Consider the following 19400-nt stretch of genomic DNA (forward strand, 5'->3'; position numbering starts at 1 on the left):
TGGACGCGGTCCCCGTGCAGTCACGCGTTGCCTGTAGGGTGACAGAACTGCCAGCGTGGGCCACGGCTCCTCTGTCAGCCTGGCCCGCGTCTCGGAGCACGCCCAGGAAGGCGCACGTTCACCCCGACTTGGGGAGCCCCAGGCTCTCTGGGCTGACCCCGAGCTCCTCTCGGCCGAATCCCCAGCAGGGCGTCACGACCACTGCCGCCCCGTGCTACCGGGCAGAGTGGACCAAGGCTGGGCCTGAGTCTGGAACACACCTTTGACTGGTTTGGGCTGGAAGGGAGCAGACTCTTTGAATCCAGCAAGCACTTCCAATTTTCCGTTGGCTACAAAAGTTCTTTAGCTGCTGTTTGTTGTTGTCCTTGTTGTATTGTGAAAGAAAGTTGTTCTTGCACACATTGGCTTTCCTTCAGGGCTAATTGTGGAGTCTGCTCTCTGGGGACACCACAGAGCCCTATAGCCTCTGAAAAGGCATCAAATGCGGGGAAGGCTGTAATTCTCCGGAGAGCGGCTCCTGTGTTTGTCTGAGAACCGGATCTCTGCCTCCTCCCACGCCAGCCACTCTCTAGCCAGCTGCATACTTGGTGGAGAGATTTATGGAACCGAACCTACAGCTGCAAGTTTTCTTTTTCTTTTTTTCCAGGAACAGTGTTCTGCTGTCAGAGCTGTTATGCAATAAGCACAGACACATAATTTATTTCCTCCAGGAATGTTCACAACTCCTGAGTAGTACCTTGTTGAATCTGTGTGTTTATAAACATACAGCATTCTGTGGATGGAAGGAACTCATTCAATAGATCTATGACGTCTTGACTCAGCTTATGTCTCTAGTATTTTGTTCAAGGACCATCCGTGAGTCTAGTTAAACACTGTATGACTACTTCAGTTCTGGAACAACTTTGTTAAAGTGAATATCTTAGGGACAGGAGCAGAGATTCTTCTAACTGAATCCCACTGTTCTGCTTACTTTAAAATTATGCTGATTATTTACTGTGGCTTATGGAAGACTCTTGAGAGTCCCTTGGACTGCAAGGAGATCCAACCAGTCCGTCCTAAAGGAGATCAGTCCTGGGTGTTCATTGGAAGCACTGATGTTGAAGCTAAAACTCCAATACTTTGCCCACCTGATGGGAAGAGTTGACTCATTGGAAAAGACCCTGATGCTGGGAGGGATTGGGGGCAGGAGGAGAAGGGGACGACAGAGGATGAGATGGTTGGATGGCATCACCAACTTGATGGACATGAGTTTGGGTAAACTCCAGGAGTTGGTGATGGACAGGGAGGCCTGGTGTGCTGCGGTTCATGGGGTCGCAAAGAGTCGGACACGACTGAGCACCTGAACTGAACTGATGGATTCTTTATACTTATGGAGTTCTGTTGGATTGGGAAACTTTTTCTCCTATCACCCCATAGGGTTTTTTTATGTTTTCTTTTTAAGCTTTTCTTTCTTTTACTGAAGTATAGTTGGTTTACAACAGCACATTACTTTCAGGCGTTCAGCACAGCACATCTCTATCATCACTGAGTCAGTGATTCCGCATAAATAAATGTATATGATATTCTTCTTCAGAGTCTCTTCCCTTACAGGTTATTACAAAATATCGAGTTAGTTACACGTGTTATACGGTTTATCGTTTTTGGTTGTCTGTTTTACAGACAGTCATGTTATACACACTATATATTAATCACAACCTCCTAATTTATCCTTCCTATTTAAATTTACCCATTTAAAGTAAATATGTTTACATTTCTGATCTGAATGAATAACTGCAACTTGACGTCTATTTTTGTTTCCCAAACCAGAGCCCAACTGGCTTCCCACCTGTGGACCTTTGCAATGGGCTGACTCTGTTCCAACAATCTGCATCCACGGGGCTCTTTTGGAGGGAAAGATTGTACGGGAAGAGGGACAGAGGAGAAAAACATGTTTATTTAGCTTCACTGATAAACACTGGGCTTAGTACCTCATCAGGTTTGATTCCCATAATAAACACAATCCCCATTTTACAGTAGAGTAAAATATAACTCAGAGAATTTGTAGCTTGGCTGAACTTGTAAATTATAAAAAGTAAGAGTTTAAAAAATTGTACTCTATAGAAAATGTACAAATTATTCATGTACATCTCAAACTATATTACAAAGCAAATCACTAGAAACTACTACCGAGGAATTCTAAGATCATGGATTAGTTGTCTACTTCTGAAATTTGTATAACTTTATCATATTGCAATCTTCATATTGGGGACATGTTTAGAAGTGGACTGCTGGATCATAGGTTATGCACATATGTTACACTTAATGAGAGCAACTGTTCTGTCCTTTGTTGAAAGTGAAGAGGATACTCTGCACCATCACTGTAATGCATCTTGTTGCTGTTGTTGGCGTCACGCATGTCAGATCTTAGTTCCCTGACCGGAGATCGAACCCACGCCCCCGGTGGAAGGCAGTCTTAACCCTGGACCGCAAGGGCAGTCCCTATCGTTTGTCTTTCAGACCTCTGCCCTTGCTGTTATTTACGTGTTGGGAGCACTTACGTGCGTGAGAGCGCCTCCTCCTGCACTCCGTCATTTGTACTCGTCTCCACTTCATGTCTAAAAATCCTGTCTGCCTTGCAGATGTAATGGAAGCAAACTCCTGGCCTAGTTCTTAGCGTCTAAGCAACCAGGAAACCAGTTGTTATAATAGTAAATAGTTGTTTGATCACTAATTAAGAGGAGTCATTGTTTTTTTCTCTCTAATATTTTTGACTGGGCCACATGGCTTGCAGGATCTTAGTTTCCCAACTAGGGATCGAACCTGAGCAACAGCAGTGAAAGCCTGGAATCCTAACCACTAGGCAACCAGGGAACTCCCAAGTCGGCATTTTTTCTCATTTTAGAGCTGAAAGGTGCCGTGAGGTCTCTAAGAAATATACATTTTTTTCCCCAGCCAGCCCAACTGATTGGATGAAGAACTGATGCTTGGAGAGGGAAGTAGCACATTCAGAATGATTCAGCTCTCTGGGTGCAGAGCTGAGGTGAGAGTTTATCTCCTGACTCCTGATCTGGGGCTTTCTCCACTGCCCCATGCTTCATTTGACTGTGGGTTAGTCGCTCAGTCATGTCTGACTCTGCGACCCCATGGACTGCAGCCCTCCAGGCTCCTCTGTCCGTGGAGCGAGTTGCCCGTTCCTGGTCCCAGGGATCTTCCCGACCCAGGGATCAAACCCAGGTCTCCTGCGCTGCAGGCGGACCCTTTACCACTGTGCCACCTGGGAGCCTCCTGGGGGAATCCTGGCCGGGGAGGCAGGCAGGAAGGAGAGAAGCAGCAAATCCCGGAGACACACGTTTTAGGAGTGTTTCTTTTATGCGAATAAGCTGAACTCTACAGACAACTGAAGAGTGCCTCACACTGAACGTGGCAGCGTCCGTGCCGTGTTGACGCCTGACGCCCACACTCTCACCCACCGACAGGACACGGGCGGACCCTGGGTCTGCCTGGCCCGTTTCCACTGGGAAGCAAAGGTCGCAGTAACAGAAAGGGAACGCCAGTTAAAGGCACAAAATAGCTGATGTAACTGCCATGGCAAATGGTGTGGCTTGGGGGAGGTTTCTGGCTGAGTTACATGCAGCATTGTTACCAAGGGTAATTATACAATCCTTTATTCACCTTCTGTCCTTCCCCTGGGAATCTTTAAAATCTGCATCCAGGAATCATTACTGTTCACCTCACTCTAGCCAAGAGTTAAATAAATGTGGTTATTTAAATTTGGTTGAGGATCATAAGACCTGATAGGTGTAGCCCAGTTGTAAAGATTAGTCTGAGTTATGTTTTTTTATTTCAGTATTTATTTTATTTATTTATTTGGCTGTGCTGGGTCTTAGTTGTGGCACGTGGGTTTTCAGTTTTCATTGCGGCGTGCGGGCTCTTAGCTGTGCCGAGTAGGATCCGGTTCTTGACCAGGACCCCGACGCCCTGCACCGGGAGTGTAGCATCCTAGCCGCTGGACCACCGTGCAGGACCTGAGTTACACTAAAAGAGTCAAACTGCCCCTTACCCGGAGAAGGCAGCGGCAACCCGCTCCAGTGTTCCTGCCTCGAGAGTCCCACAGACGGCGGAGCCTGGTGGGCTGCCGTCTGTGGGGTTGCACAGAGTCGGACACGATTGCAGCGACTTAGCGGCAGCAGCAGCCCCTTACATTGTCCTTCAGTTTCTCCCCTGATGATGATGAGGTGAGCATTATTCCATTTTTCAAAGATGCTGGAGGGAAAAATCGAATCATTGTTCCTAAGAGACTTGTGTGTGAGAGGTGCTTAGATGCTGTATCGAGGTGTGTATCCATGTGGTGTCAGTGGCCATTTGGGGGGAACTGATTATCTGTCTCTCAGGGGACAAGGTAGGCTGGGGCTTCAATATACAAGCATGTAAAGAACTTTGGAAATGTTAGGTGGTCCTGTTAGCCATTAGGACACTGCCCATGCGGACTGGCAAGCTGCACCCTGAGAAGTGACCCTGGTGAACGGATCAAATGGCTAGACTTTCCCAGGTATGGATAACAAAGGAAAGAAACTTAAAATCATCCATAAAAATATAGTGCTGTGTTTAAATATTTATGTTGTTGCTTTCACAGTCTTGTATGTTAGATTATGGAAGCCATGGTGTAATAATTTGGAGCAGAGTTTAAACAGCTTTGTGGCGCTAATGGTAAAGAACCTGCCTGCTAATGCTGGAGACATAGGTTTGATCTCTGGGTCAGAAAGACCCCCTGGAGAAGGAAATGGCAACCCCCTCCAGTGTTCCTGCCTGGAGAATCCCAGGGATGGGGGGACAGATGTACTACAGTCAGTAGTGTCACAAAAAGTCGGATACTGCTGAGCATGCATCATTAAAGAAATATGATCAATTAAAATACACCTTTTTTTCTTTCTAAACTTCCAACAGCTTTCAAGTGTTTCTTAATCTATTCATGACTTCCTTAATCTGGCTCGCCCTCAGCCTTCTTTCTAGTAGGATAGCATGGATGCCTTGTGGGATTTGTAGAGAGGAATTCTACTTTTCATGGGAGTTTGATTAGGGTGGTCTCTAGACACATCTGACGATTCTGCCTGATTGGGAATTTCAGCGTTAGCTTGCCTGTCACACCTTGGTTCTGCTTTCTGCCTCCTTTGATTAGACAAGCGTCCATTTCCTGCTCTCCGGGACTCGGCTCTCCCTGATTATTTTCTGTATCTGTCTGGGTCTGTGTTTTTTCCTTGTGACTGTTTCTGTCTCTGAAATGTTATCTGTCTTGGTCTCTGTCTTGCTCAGTGTTTTATTATTTCCAGGGAAAGCCTGGAGCAGGCTTCCCTTCCAACCCTTCTTTCTCTTTCAAGATCAGAAAGAAAAAGAACAGCTGAGAGTAGCTTCCGTAGGAAATTTCCGTGGCAGGGATCCGAGTGCCTAGTGGAGACAAGATCTCCGGGTGGAGAGAAGGCCCCGAGGCCGTGCCGGTGCAGTGGGCGTCCTGCACCCCACCCCACTTTGGACGGAACCCTCAGATGACTGTGATGGACCCCAGCCATACCAGGGCTCCGGTGCAGTGCGCAACCCCAAGGGCACTGCGTCTGCTCAGAGGGTTAGCGGTTAGCGGTGAGCGGCCGGCGGCCAGCACGGGAACAGGGGGCAGTTAGTGCTGAGGATAGTTCCTTGGTTTGGCTCCTTCTCAGTAGGAAGCCTGGGGTGCAGCCTTGGTGTTTATCCAGCCTGATTGCAGCCTGCGTTGTCCGAGTCCTGCCCCCTCTCTTGTTACTTCCTACCTGACCGACTCCGGTTTCCGGAACCTTCCTGCACTGCCCTGTTGCTCAGACATCATGTACCCAAGACTTGGTAGGGTTTTGTTCTTCCTCTTCATTAAGGATGATGATGTTCGGTCGCTCAGGTGTGTCCGACTCCCTGCCACCCGTGGACCGCAGCACGCCAGGCCTCCCTGTCCTTCACCTTCTCTCGCAGCTTGCTCATTAAGGATAATGTCTTCCATGTCCCTTCTTTGTAAAGTGAAGGTAAAAGATACATACGGGAAGACAAGAACTTGAAGGTAATATGCAAAAATAGTAAGTAGTTATATTCACTTGAATTATGAGTAGTTTTTCCATTTCTGCAAACTTCTCTAACACAGCTGGTATACTGCTTTGTTTTTTAATTAGTAAACTGGTGTTTTTTGTTTTTTTAAAGAGAAACAAAACCAAAGCACTGTTGAGACGGAAACGGACATGTGAACCAGGGGAGGAGGATTAAGAGGCACACACTTCTAGCTGGAAATTAGGACTAAGTGTACAGTATAGGGAACATAGTGAAAAATACTGCAATGACTTTGTAGGCGACAGGTGGTAACTAGAGAGGACCATTTTGTAATGTATAAAATTATCGAATCACCATGGTGGCACACCTGAAACTAATATAAGTCAATTACACTTGAATTTTAAAGTAAAAACAAAAGGTAAAAAAAAAAAAGTGAAGGTGTCCTCCTTGTAGGAGATGAGTTCAGAGCAACTACGGGTCGCTTAGGAATGAGCTCTTTTCAGTGAACTGTGGAAATGAGGGCATTGCAATCAAATCTTTGAAAACTGATCTGATAAAGATAATTGTAAACAGAAGAAAAACACACAGCCTCACTTGAATGTTCATAACCACCCGGGGAGGCATCTAAAGCCCTCTGACCCCAGGTGGGAGCCGGAACAGACCCACGGTCAGTCTGTTCAGGGGCCATCACATGTCTGTGTGTCTGTGCTTTTTCATGTTAGTAGAGAAATCATTTCTCCCGGGCTGTGTGCTTTCTGTTGTTACTTGTAATGTGTGTTGATTTTCAGAACATAGTGTACCAGAGATGCTGGTTTGAAGTTCATTAAAACCAAATACATCGCATAGCAGTACCTGCCTTTCCAGATCATTTTGCACATTTTTAGTAACAGGACCTTGGAACTGCTAAAACCACAGCACTTGTTGGGACCACTTAGGGAGAGATGACGTCTTTCCAGCAGCCTGACTCTAAAAATACTACTTTAAAGATAAGCAGGATACATGTTTGAAAGGCCTTTTTTTTTCCCCCACTCATTCAAGGGGAAAAAATGAAATAAATGTCTAAATTTCTGTATCGTTGAGGATTTTAAGTGACACAAGACGCAAGTCAATCTTAGCTGAGTCAAAACCTTCTTACAAAGTTGGAAGAGGCTAAAGATGAACATCACAAGATATTTGAGGGAACCCAGACTGTTTAATTAGGGCTTCCTTGGTGGCCCAGGTGGTGAGAGTACTCCTGTCCGCCTGCAATGCAGGAGACCTGCTTTGATCCCTGGGTGGGGACGATCCCCTGGAGGCGGGCACAGCTACCTGCCCAGTATTCTTGCCTGGAAGATCCCATGGGCAGGGAGCCTGGTGGGCTACTCTCCATGCAGTTACAGCAAGTCAGACAGAACTGCGTGACTAACACTTTCATATTAGTTTTGAAGCACCAAGCCCTCCTCTCCTTATCTCTTTCTCTCTGGTGGCCCCAGATCAGGGATCACAGATCTGAAACGCCTCTCAGCTAGGTGTAAGAAAAACAGGAAGTGCTGAGGACCCCAGCAAACGAGAGAACATGGACCATTAAAAGGGGCAGCTATGGAGCCGTGGTCCAGCGGCCATCCACGTCTGGTGTGGTTAGATCTTCAGACTCTTCCACAGAGGCCAGCATCTGGAATTTTTTTTTAATTGTTTTTATTTGTTTAGTTATTTGGCTGCACCGAGTCCCAGCGATGGCACGCAGGATCTTCAGTCTTTGTTACCGCATGCAGAGTCTTTAGTTGAGGAATGTGGCGTCTAGTTCCCTGACCAGGGGTCGAACCTGGGCCCCCTGCGTTGGGAGCCTGGAGCTTAGCCACTGGACCACTAGCAAAGTGCCCTAGAAACCTAGATTTTTGTGTGAAAATTCCCTAATTTTTAAATGTTGGTCAACGGAAACAAACACTTGGTAGGGGACAGAGAATTCAGTTCTGGCCAAGACTAACTGCTGCGGGGACTCCCTGAGCGACAGGGAGACGCGTCTCACCCTCGCGAGCCTGAGAAGTGTTCTCCAGTGTAGGCTCACCTGGCAGCTTCTGCCCTCTGCTTGGACGACACAGAAAGAGTCTTCATCTGTTTGCAGGAAAGAAGCGCCTTGCTCTAAAGTCAGCACTCTGGATTGGGAGGGGATGGAATTCTCATTCTTGACTCCTGAGTATGCTGGAGCAGAAAACACACAGCTCTAGCAAGTGTCTACATTGTTGTTGCTCAGTCGTGGAGTCGTGTCCGACTCTGTGACCCCATGAACTGCAGCCCGAAAGGCTCCCCCGTCCTTCACTGTCTCCCGGAGCTTGCTCAAACTCACATCCATTGAGTGGGTGACGCCATCCAACCATCTCATCCTGTCGTCCCCTTCTCCTCCTACCCTCAATCCCTCCCAGCATCAGGGTCTTTTCCAATGAGTCGGCTCTTCGAATCAGGTGACCAAAGTATCAGAAATTCAGCTTCAACATCAGTCCTTCCAATGAACACCCAGTAATGATTTCCTTTAGGATGCACTGGTTGGATCTCCTTGCAGTCCAAGGGACTCTCAAGAGTCTTCTCCAACACCACAGTTCCAAAGCATCAATTCTTCGGCCCTCAGCTTTCTTTATAGTCCAACTCTCACATCCATACATGACTACTGGAAAAACCATAGCTTTGACCAGATGGACCTTTGTCAGCAAAGTGATGTCTCTGCTTTTTAATATGCTGTCTAGATTTGTCATAGCTTTTCTTCCAGGAAGCAAGTATCTACATTACAATAGCACTAAATTGTCCTGCAAATTAGTCGTAGTTTGCTCCGGGATGTACTCTGACCTGCTCACGTGACCATGATCCTGACTTCAACCATGGTTGAGAACTGCTGATTCTGTACAAGATGTGCTTTGGGGGAAAAAAAAAGTGCCCTGAATTCACGAGACAGGTTTGTGGAAATGGGAATGGAGCAATAGCAATTATTCTCGTATAGAACAACACTGTAGTTTGTAAATTGAGTGGAGGATACAGAGGTTTATGACAACAGCCTGTGTCTATTGAGTAAACAAACACTGTTCTTGCCACTCTGTACATTCCATTTGGTTCTACATATGACCTTGAAAAAAAGATATTTTTAAAGGAAAAGAAGTTAATTGGAGCCACTGTGGGTATAGGGCTTGATATTTGCAAAGCAATTTTAAATTCATTCATTTGAACCTGTGAAGATGAAAGTGTTTTTGCCCAACTCTGTCTTATAAGTGATGTCACTGAGGCCTAGAGGAGGACAAATGCCTTTATTAGGATCACCCAGAAAAGGGAGACTAGGACTTGAACCCATGTCGCTGGATCCCAGACCCTTTGTCCATTCCACAGGCGCACAGCTGCCCGTTCAAGATGTTCCAAGCTGATTCATCTAAGTAATAGGTATAGGTGTCTTTAGACTTACTAATACAGTATTTTATATGTTGTATTTCATATTTACATTTAAGATATGACATACAACTTATTTATATTTCATATTTATTAACTTTGTTAATACAGTGTTTGAGTTTCTATTGATACTACCCACTCAGAAAACAATAAAAGGAAATTGTGATTTTCAGGTGTTTTAGTATTTCCACATTCTTCGTGTCATCAACTAACATAATTTATTAATAAATAATTGAGAGCAGGTGTGCACCGGAATGGGCTTCCCAGGTGGCACTAGTGGTAAAGAGCTCACCTGCAGGAGATATGAGTTCAGTCCCCGGGTTGGGAAGACCCCCTGGAGAGGGGCATGGCAACCCACTCCAGTGTTCTTGCCTGGAAAGTCCCATGGGCAGAGGAGCCTGGCGGGCTACAGACCGTGGGGTCGCAAAGAGGTGGAAATAACTGTCCGACTTTCACTTTCAGCTTCAGCTTAACCAGTTCTGGTGAATCCTTGTTTTTCGCTTCTGGCGAAAATTAGGCATGATTGCTGCTGCTGCTGCTAAGTTGCTTCAGAGTCGTGTCCGACTCTGTGCGACCCCACGGACGGCAGCCCACCAGGCTCCTCCGTCCCTGGGGTTTTCCAGGCAAGAGCACTGGAGTGGGGTGCCAGTGCCTTCTCCGTAGGCATGATTAGACCTTCCCATTAGACAGGATAGCGCCTCTCAGCAGCTGCAGCTTGCATTCCCTCAGGAAGTGGGGGCTGGAGCCTGAGGTTAACACCCCTGGTAACAAATTCATTGAATTACTCAGTCTCAGGTGTTCCTGATGGTCCAGGGGTTAAGACTCCCTGCTGTCACTGCAGAGGGCTGTGGTTTCGATCCCTGGCTGGGGAACTAAGATCCCACATGCTGTGCAGTGTGGCAAAAATAAATACATACGTTAGTTGTTTTAATTTTTATTGGAGTATAGTTGGTTTACAGCGTTGTGGAGTCTCTGCCGTCCAACAACGTGGATCCGTTGCACATATTCCTATAGCAGCTCTTTTTTTAGATTCTTTCCTGTATTAAGTCATTTCAGAGAATTGAGTCGAGTTCCCTGTGCTACGCGCTCACCTATTTTATACGTGTTCACTGTGCCAAACAGCTTCAGTCGTGTCTGCCTCCGCGACCCAGTGAGCTGCAGCCCGCCCGGCCCCTCTGCCCACGGGCTTCTGCAGGCAAGAGCACCGGAGTGCGCGGCCGTTTCCTCCTGCAGGGGTCTTGGAAGCCCGGTCTCCTGTGGCTCCCGCCTTGGCGGGCAGGTTCTTGGCCGCTAGCGCCGCTTGGGAGGCCCGTGCGCAGTCGTGCGTGCCTGTCCGTCCGGTCTCCAGCGCATCCCCCACCCCTTGCCCCAGGGAGCCGCGTCTGTTTTCTGCGTCTGTGACTCTGCCTCTGCTTTGGAGATGCTCTTTTAGGCCGCACGCGCGGGCGGCCCGGATCCTGCCCGCCTCTCCCGCCCGGCCTGCTTCCGCCGCGTGAGTCTCCGGGCGTCCGCGCTGCGGGCAGGGCGGCCCGGATCCTGCCCGCCTCTCCCGCCCGGCCTGCTTCCGCCGCGTGAGTCTCCGGGCGTCCGCGCTGCGGGCAGGGCGGCCCGGATCCTGCCCGCCTCTCCCGCCCGGCCTGCTTCCGCCGCGTGAGTCTCCGGGCGTCCGCGCTGCGGGCAGGGCGGCCCGGATCCTGCCCGCCTCTCCCGCCCGGCCTGCTTCCGCCGCGTGAGTCTCCGGGCGTCCGCGCTGCGGGCAGGGCGGCCCGGATCCTGCCCGCCTCTCCCGCCCGGCCTGCTTTCGCCGCGTGAGTGTCCGGGCGTCCGCGCTGCGGGAAGGGCGGCCCGGATCCTGCCCGCCTCTCCCGCCCGGCCTGCTTCCGCCGCGTGAGTGTCCGGGCGTCCGCGCTGCGGGAAGGGCGGCCCCGATCCTGCCCGCCTCTCCCGCCCGGCCTGCTTCCGCCGCGTGAGTCTCCGGGCGTCCGCGCTGCGGGCAGGGCGGCCCGGATCCTGCCCGCCTCTCCCGCCCGGCCTGCTTCCGCCGCGTGAGTCTCCGGGAAGGGGAGCGCAGCGCGCGCGGCCCGCCGCGGGACTCAGGCGGCGCTCTGTCTGTCCTGCAGGTCTGTCAGTTCGTCGTCTCCGTGAACGGGCTGAACGTGCTGCACGTCGACTACCGCACGGTGAGCAACCTGATCCTGACCGGGCCGCGGACCATCGTCATGGAGGTCATGGAGGCGCTGGACTGCTGAGCGCGGCCCGGCGGGCGGGCAGGCCCGGGCGCGCGCCGACCGGCGCGGGGTGGCGGCGGACCGCGACCTCCGCGCCGCCCCGCCCGCACACGTCTTCATTCGCGTTTCCTGCAGACTCCCTGCTGAATGTGGGAGGACCAGGGAGTCCGTCTTTAAACAAGAAGGAACTTAAAAAGACAACTTCTGTCGGTGCAGAAACAGTTTGAGACAGAATTTTCTTTCCCACATAGTTGCATTGCCTTACTCAGCTTCCATCTATAGTTCTCATCCATTGATTTTGGGCTTGGTTCACAAAAAGTTGTTGAGATGCTTCTCTCGCCAGAACAGCAACGTGCTAAAATCACCCTCGTGGGAATCAATACAGTAGTTTTCCTAGACTTTAAGTAGTACTCTCACCAAAACGAGCATGGATCTGTTGATTAGAGGATCTCAATTTCACTGAATTTCAAATTAAAGCAACATCCAAAGGAATAGTACTTGTTAACTGGCATCTTGAAGGTTCTAAAGCACTTTTGACTTTTTCTTAATTCCTGCCTTTAGTATCAACTTCTAACTTAATGTGTGTTTTCAATTATGGCAGTGGTCAAAAAGCAAAAATAGTGTGATGACGTGGGTGGGATAGAAAGAGAGATAATTACTTAAAACTGTATGTGCTGTTTTCTCTTTCTGAGCCTGAATCATTCTGTTAATCAGCAACAGCAGTTTTCTAGAAATAATTCGGAATATGTTGAATGTCAAAACAGACGAGTTTGTATGTATATATATAATTCAAAATTATGCCTCTGGCAGGATTTCACTCTGAAGCTGTCCCTTGTGAACTGCAGTATCCTAGAACTTGGCCCATATATGATAAAACATGAAACTGCATTGCCTTATTGGCCTGAATCTTCACTAGCCTTCCAGTGTGACACATTCTAAGGACATGACATGCTGCTTACTTGGTGGGATTGCTTTTCACCAAAAGCACCTTCTTGCGTTGTAACTTTTTCGCCCACTTGTACATATGCATGTTTCTTTTTTTTTTTTTTTTGGTCTCAAAGAGGATGCATTTTGGAGCTTGGTGTATAGAGGAAGTTTTTCAGAGTGCCAAATTAGGGAGTCAGGGAGTGCTCAGTTCCTTTTATTTTCATATAACACGTTCTAAATGACAAGGCTACTTCCTTATCACGTAGTAACAAAATATGAATGTTGTGCCTCAGCCTTTTTTTAGTGATGGGCTGTAACGTGGTGGTGCTGGTGGAGTGGACACGCCTTGCTGAAGATGTCAGACGTCTGTGCTTCTGGTGACCCAGCTCTTCTCGTCTGTAGCCTTAGGCCGAGAGCAGGGTTTTGCAGTAATGTAGGGTGCTAGCGTGAGTCCTGTCGGCCGGCCTTGGGAAGCCCTGCCGTACGTTTATACATGTGCCAGGCACTGTGCTCTCTCTTCATCCTCATCACGACCCGCGAGGCAGCTGGAATCGCCTCGTGTTTCGGATTGGAAGCTCAGTCTGAGCAAGTTTAGGAGTGGTCTCTAAGCTCCCACAGTGGCAGGAACTCCTGGTGACAGAGGCTGGATTCAGACACGCTCTGTCTCGTGCGGACGCCCTGTCCCCCCAGCCCGTCCCCCCTGGAGACCGTCCGTGACGCCTTCTTCTGGCCCCGTGCCGCGCTCACACTGTGCCCGGGCGGCCAGCGGCGGCGTCATCTCCGTGTTACAGCTGAGGAGACAGGCTCATCAAGGCCGGACTCTTAACAGTAAGTGGGAGGCATTGACCATCAGGCTTTAAAAGGTCGTCCTAAGTGCCTTCTGGGCCTGGGTGTTCACGGGAGCCTCGAGAAGGCAGGCCTCCGGGAACGGCATCCTCTCGCCTGCTCCTCTTCTCCCATCCCGATGACTGTTCGGACGTTGGCACATCTCCACGTCCCTTCAGCCAGCCTAAGCAGCAAAGGAGAGTTTTCCTTGATTCAGAGAGTGGCGTTGATGTCTTTGCTCAGATGAAGACCCGGGTGAAGGAAGGGGTACCAAGGTGAAGGGAGGGAAGCCTTTGGCTCCCACCACCCTGAGCTTAAAGCCCAGACGCCAGCGAGCTCTGCTTCAGGAGCTGTGGTCCCAGCCCACGCTGTATCCTCCCCCTGTGAACGCTCCTCGCCCAGAGGACCCTGTTGCGCTTTCTCCAGCTTTTGCACACGCGGCTTTTCCTCCCTGGAATGTTCTTCTTTCTCTGTCTTTGCCTGGAACAGTCTGTCTTACGAACTCCCCTGCGGTGTTGTGTTATATATTCCCTCTGAGAAATCTTTGCCAGCAGCCTGGTTCTGGGATGAATGCCCTTCTTAAATTCCCAGGGACCCCTATATACCAGCCTCCTGTGATCCCAGCACTGCTGACATTTCCTAGGAAATGGTCCCGTTCCTCGTCTGTCTCCCTGAGTTCTCTCTAAGCGTCTGCAGGCCGGGACTGAGTCCCGCTCCCCAGGTGTTGCCTTCGCCTAGCACGTTTCCTGACACAGAGCAGGCTGTCAGCTCTCCACTGCTGTCTGAGCAATCAACCCACAGCATAGCTTCTGATGCTACTGGTTCGCTCGGGAGCCTGTGGTTGGTGTTTGGGGCAGAGCTGTGCTCGGGGACCGACCACAGCCTGATGTCCTGGCTGAGTTCACACACGCATCTGAGGTCAGACAGGCTGATGCTCGGGGCTGGCTGACTCTGTCTGGCTGTGGCCTGGGGCTGTGGCTGAGACTCCTCTGATGGATTCACTCGGTCTTTCCCCATAGCTGACCCAGTCTCCCTGTTGGGTCTCATGAGATCAAAGAGAGGAAGCATAGAAACTGCAGACCCTTCTGTGGACATGCTCGGAGGTCACACAGTGTCCCTTCCGTAGCCTTTTCTTGGCCAGTGCAAGTCACAGAGCTAGCCCAGAACCAAGAGGTCAGCAAGCAGACTCCCCCTTGTGATGGGAGGAGCTGCCAAGAGTCTGGCTGTTTTTAATCCACCCAGAGTCGATAACTACCTTTTGAATAAAGGCCTAAGGAGTTACCTAGTTGTTGGAAGACTTCAGCAATCAGATGTCAATCACTGACCACCCTCCGGGTAGAAGTGCAACAGTTGTGAACAAAGGCCCACGCCCAGTGAACACTGAGGAGTCAGGAAATCCTAAGACCTAAAGCGCGGGTTCGCCCTTTGCGGTCGCTGAGGCTTGGAGCCGTCTTGTTGGGCGGTCCTGGGTCCAGCACGCCCCTCCCCGCAGTGCAGAGTCCTCTGTGTGGCCCCCGCGCGGAGGGTGGGGTGGGGATGACACGCGGTTGTGCCCTGTACCCCTGGAGGTGAGGCCTTGAGTTGTTAAATCATAGCATGTTAAAAAGTAAATATTTTGTATGGTATTTTGACAGTTGAACTGCTTTAAAATTTAGAAACTCCATTCCTAAACGGAACACCAAGAATTATTCTGAATTAGCAGGAAGCAGGATTTCAAAGAACTTTTGTGTCCTACGTATGTGTGTGTCTGCGTTTTGGGGAATTGTGTGTGAGAATTGAGATCGCTCATGGAGAATCTCTGAAATGACTTAGTTTGTTCCCAGAAAAGACACGCTTGGTTTTCCAGCTGGCTGTGTGCCGTGTCTGTGTGTTAGTGATGGAGACAGAAATCACTTTACGTCAAGTCATTAGCATAGGGTGTGCAGTCAGCGGTGATTTGAAAGCCATGTTGGTTGATTCTGCTGTAGAGAGAAAATGCAGCCGCCCTTTGGGTTGGTTCTGCTATCTGATGTTCTCTTATTCATCTCTGTCAGATAATGATATGAACTGATACATTTCTGGTTGAGAAATGGTGGGTAACATGAAGAAGAGATCCATGTTTGAGTAGATTAGGTACGATCAACTTCACACTACCTTATGAAAGGTGAATGCATTGGAGTGGTAACAATTAACAGTTTAAAAATCACTGCTTTCAGTCCAAAATAGAGTCTCACTTTTCCAAATACTCATTCCTTTCAGATATGTCATGAAAATAATCTGCTTTCAAGATCTGTTTGGATAATGTTAAGTATTCTCTCCTGTTGAATATTAATCGTGTTTCATTTTGATGTTCATGATCAGAATAGCCCAAGATCATTTCAGTTTTGCAAATTGGTTGGAGTCTGTTGGTGTCATTGACCATGGTTTTACTCATTCAAAGAAGAATTTCAGGTATAATATGTTTTTCCTCAGCTCAATACCAAGAGGACAAATCTACCATGTACCAAAAGGAAGTTCATAATCAAAGTCACTATATGGTATTGTCAAATGCATTAATATATGTACTTAATATATATGTTTATTTTTAAATTAGGTTGAAATTTATTTTGTTTCTTAAAAATTATAGCAAAATAATTAAAATTATAATATAACAATAGACAGTATAGCATGAAATAAATGTTAAATTTTTAAAACAATGCTTTAGGATTTCAGCTTTTCTTTTCTTTAGAACAAATTAACCATTTTTTTATCCTAAGAGTTGCATTGTAAATCTGATCTACAGCTAATTTATCAGAGAAAACATGTGGGGCTGGTATCTAATTCTCTAATGTAACCAAAAGTGCCATTTGTAGAACTACTTAATGATGGATGTTTTCTGAAGCTCTTTTGCCTGGGGTAAAAAAAAGTGCATTAAAAAGTTTTTTTCTCTACTGTATTTGATTTGAAATTATTTTCTCCCTACACAGTTATTGATGAGTGTTGCGAAGAGCGGACTCATTTGTAAAGACCTTGATGCTGAGAAAGATTGAGGGCAGGAGGAGAAGGGGACGACAGAGGATGAGATGTTGGATGGCATCACTGACTCAATGGACATGGGTTTGGGTGAACTCCGGGAGTTGATGAAGGACAGGGAGGCCTGGCATGCTGTGGTTCATGGGGTCGCAAAGAGTCGGACACAACTGAGCGACTGAACTGACTGATGGAATAGTCTATATGGGAAAATGCTATGTGGTTGCTATTTTGAAATAATATTCAAAATATTTTGAAATTATTTTCAACTAATTAGGAAATCAGTTCCACAAGTCAATGCATGTAGGGTATAAGTAAGGAAGTGAGTGATTATCCAGACTACACTCAATATTAACCAAAAGAACATTACCTCTTTCTCTCATTTATTCATTTATTCCCTTGTGCGTTCATTCACAAGCCTCACTGAAGGCTTGTTTCGAGGGGCAGTACGTGTAAGGCCCCCCGGTGGCTCAGTGGTAAAGAATCCACCCGCCAGTCAGGACACATAGGAGACAGGGGTTCGATCCCTGGGTCAGGAAAATCCCCTGGAGAAGGAAATCACTACCAACTCCAGAGTCCTTGCCTGGAAAATACCGTGGACAGAGGAGCCTGGGCAGCTACAGTCCACAGGGTCGCAAAAGAGTCGGACACGACTTAGTGACTAAACCACATTATATAGGCCCTAGGAATACAAAACTGACCAGACAGGACCCTGCCAGTTTCACGAGTCACGTCTAGGCCGTCTCTGGAAAGCTGCTCTCTCTAGAGACGGGGAAATATGCAATCCTGGGGTGATGCACAAACCACCGTCCAACCCCAGGACCAGAGCAACAGTGACAAAACCTTATACTTCCGTGCTGTCCCGCCCCGGTCCTGCCCCCACTTTCCCTCACCCAAGGTGAGCATAATGGTGGATATTGTTTACCGTTCTCTTGTTCTTTTTTTCTTGGCCAGGCAATAGTCAGAGCGCTAAGTCCTAACCACTGGACCATCAGGGAACTCCCCCCGTTGTTCATTTTTTGGGGGTGGGGGCGGGGAGCGTGCCATGTGTCACGTGGATCTTGGTTCCCCAGGCAGGGATTGAACCTGTGCCCCCTGCGATGGAAGCATGGTGTCTTGGCCACGGACACTGAGGAGGTCCCTGTTCTTTTTGTTCTTAATCTTGTTTGGGTGGTTGTGTTGCTTTCTTTTTTAATGAACTGTAACAAAAGAACATCCAGCTTTATATAGACTTCTGGGACTTGCTTATATTTGTTCAGGATAATATTACTAAGATTCGTCTTGATGTTTGTGTATAATTCACTGTTTACAGCTTCCTGAATTTTCTGTTTGTCTATTTTCTTGTCAGCGGGTATTTGGCTTGCTTCCATTGTTGCTGTTGTGGTTGTCGTAAGTAGGATTACTATGAACAGCCTGGTACCATCTCCTGGGGACAAGTGTAGGAGTTTTTCTTAGGAATCCACTTAGGAGAGTCAGAGGGCATGTGAATACTGACTTTACGAGGTCACATTTAACTCCCTTTCAAAGTGGTTGAACCAAAGTAGTTGCCCATCTGAAATATAAAAGTGATAGATGTTGAGCAGTATCTTCTCCAAATTCGGAAACTTCTTAATTTTTGTCAAATGTTTATTTGGTCAGTGATATTGAGAATTCTAATTTGCTGCAAAGCTCATAAAGTTTAAAGTACAGAAAATGTCAGAAGTAGTTTGTCATCCTAACATATTACATCAGTGTCTTCATAATTCCCAGGATGTTTCTGAAACATTTACCATGCTACAGCTCTGATTATTATGAGGCAAGAATTATTGGTGTTGTCAAAATCTTGATTCTCTGTGCACCAATGCCAAACAGGAATACTGAGACAGAGTTACAGAAGAGAAAGAGTGACTTTTTTACTGTGCCAGGCAAAGGAACACAGTAGGCTGGCGCTTCAAGAACTCTGCCCGCCTCGCTGGAGAACACACAGGCTGTATAGTCAGGCAGGCTCCCCAGGAGGCACTCGGGGTAAAGACCCCGTCTGCAAATGCAGGAGTGAGAGGCGCAGTTCGATCCCTGGGTCGGGAAGATCCCCCCGAGGGCAGGGCAGCCCACCGCAGTATTCTTGCCTGGAAAATCCCATGGACACTGGAGCCTGGGGGGCTGCGTCCGCGGGGTCGCAAAGGGCAGGACCCTGACCGCACACACACAGGCGGGCAGGGTGTGTGATGAGGATCAGCAGTCCGGCTTTCTTCTTTCTTCTGCAAAGTTTCAAAGGGTGGAGCTGCTGCTAAGATTAGGGTCTGGGTGATCTGGTCCTAATCCAGCTTCTCCTGTCCCTGTAATCTTGCCTAGGGTGGCTTCCTGACTGCTCCTCCCTTGATTAGCAACTGTTCTGCCCTTCGGGAGCTCAGGGAAGGTCATGGAGGTTGGAGTCTTGCCTAAAAGAAATGGAGGACAGAAAGCCCTCCCTGACCAGGAGCCCACAGGGCGCTGCGGGCACCGCTGGAAGTCACACAGGATATATTCAAAACTGAGGGACGTTCAGTTGTGTCCGACTCTTTGCGACCCCAGGGACTACACAGTCCATGGAATTCTCCAGGCCAGAACACTGGAGTGGGTAGCCTTTCCCTCCTGCAGGGGATCTTCCCAACCCAGGGATGGAACCCAGGCCTCCTGCATTGCAGGCGGATTCGGCGGATTCTTTACCTGCTGGGCCACGAGGGGAAAAGGCCTTGGATGTGGCATGGTTAGTTTTTATAGGCTAGTGAATGGGGGGGTTATTCTGTTTCAAGCAAGGGGTGGGATTTCCAGGGTTTGGACCGCCGTGCGCCCTTGGCCTTTTAGCTTGGCTGCACACTGGTGGCTGTGTCATTCCTATGCTGATACATCACAGTGAGCTTACAATTGAGGCTCAGGGTCTCCTGGGAGTTGAACCTTCTTCCATCTTGGATCTAGTCAGTTCTAACCAGCTTTTGTCGTATCCTACAGCTATGCCATTCTTTTAAAGGT

General features: G+C 48.5%; 1 protein-coding gene across 5 annotated transcripts in view; it reads left to right on the forward strand.

Moving 5' to 3' along the window:
- Positions 1-19400, forward strand: part of DEPTOR (DEP domain containing MTOR interacting protein) — a 168667-nt gene that overhangs the window by 145779 nt on the left and 3488 nt on the right. Inside the window, exon 9 of one of the 5 annotated variants that reach the window (XM_070477478.1) lies at positions 1807-10299. The exons of 3 other annotated variants lie outside the window; for them this stretch is intronic. In XM_070477478.1, the coding sequence (XP_070333579.1) occupies positions 1807-2016 (210 nt within the window). In that variant the 3' untranslated portion in view covers positions 2017-10299. Of the gene's footprint in view, positions 1-1806; positions 10300-11564; positions 16339-19400 lie in introns of those variants that run through there. One more of the 5 variants, XM_070477482.1, reaches the window with a different exon arrangement.

This window comes from Odocoileus virginianus, chromosome 15 (assembly GCF_023699985.2).
Source record: "Odocoileus virginianus isolate 20LAN1187 ecotype Illinois chromosome 15, Ovbor_1.2, whole genome shotgun sequence".
Classification (NCBI taxonomy): domain Eukaryota; kingdom Metazoa; phylum Chordata; class Mammalia; order Artiodactyla; family Cervidae; genus Odocoileus; species Odocoileus virginianus.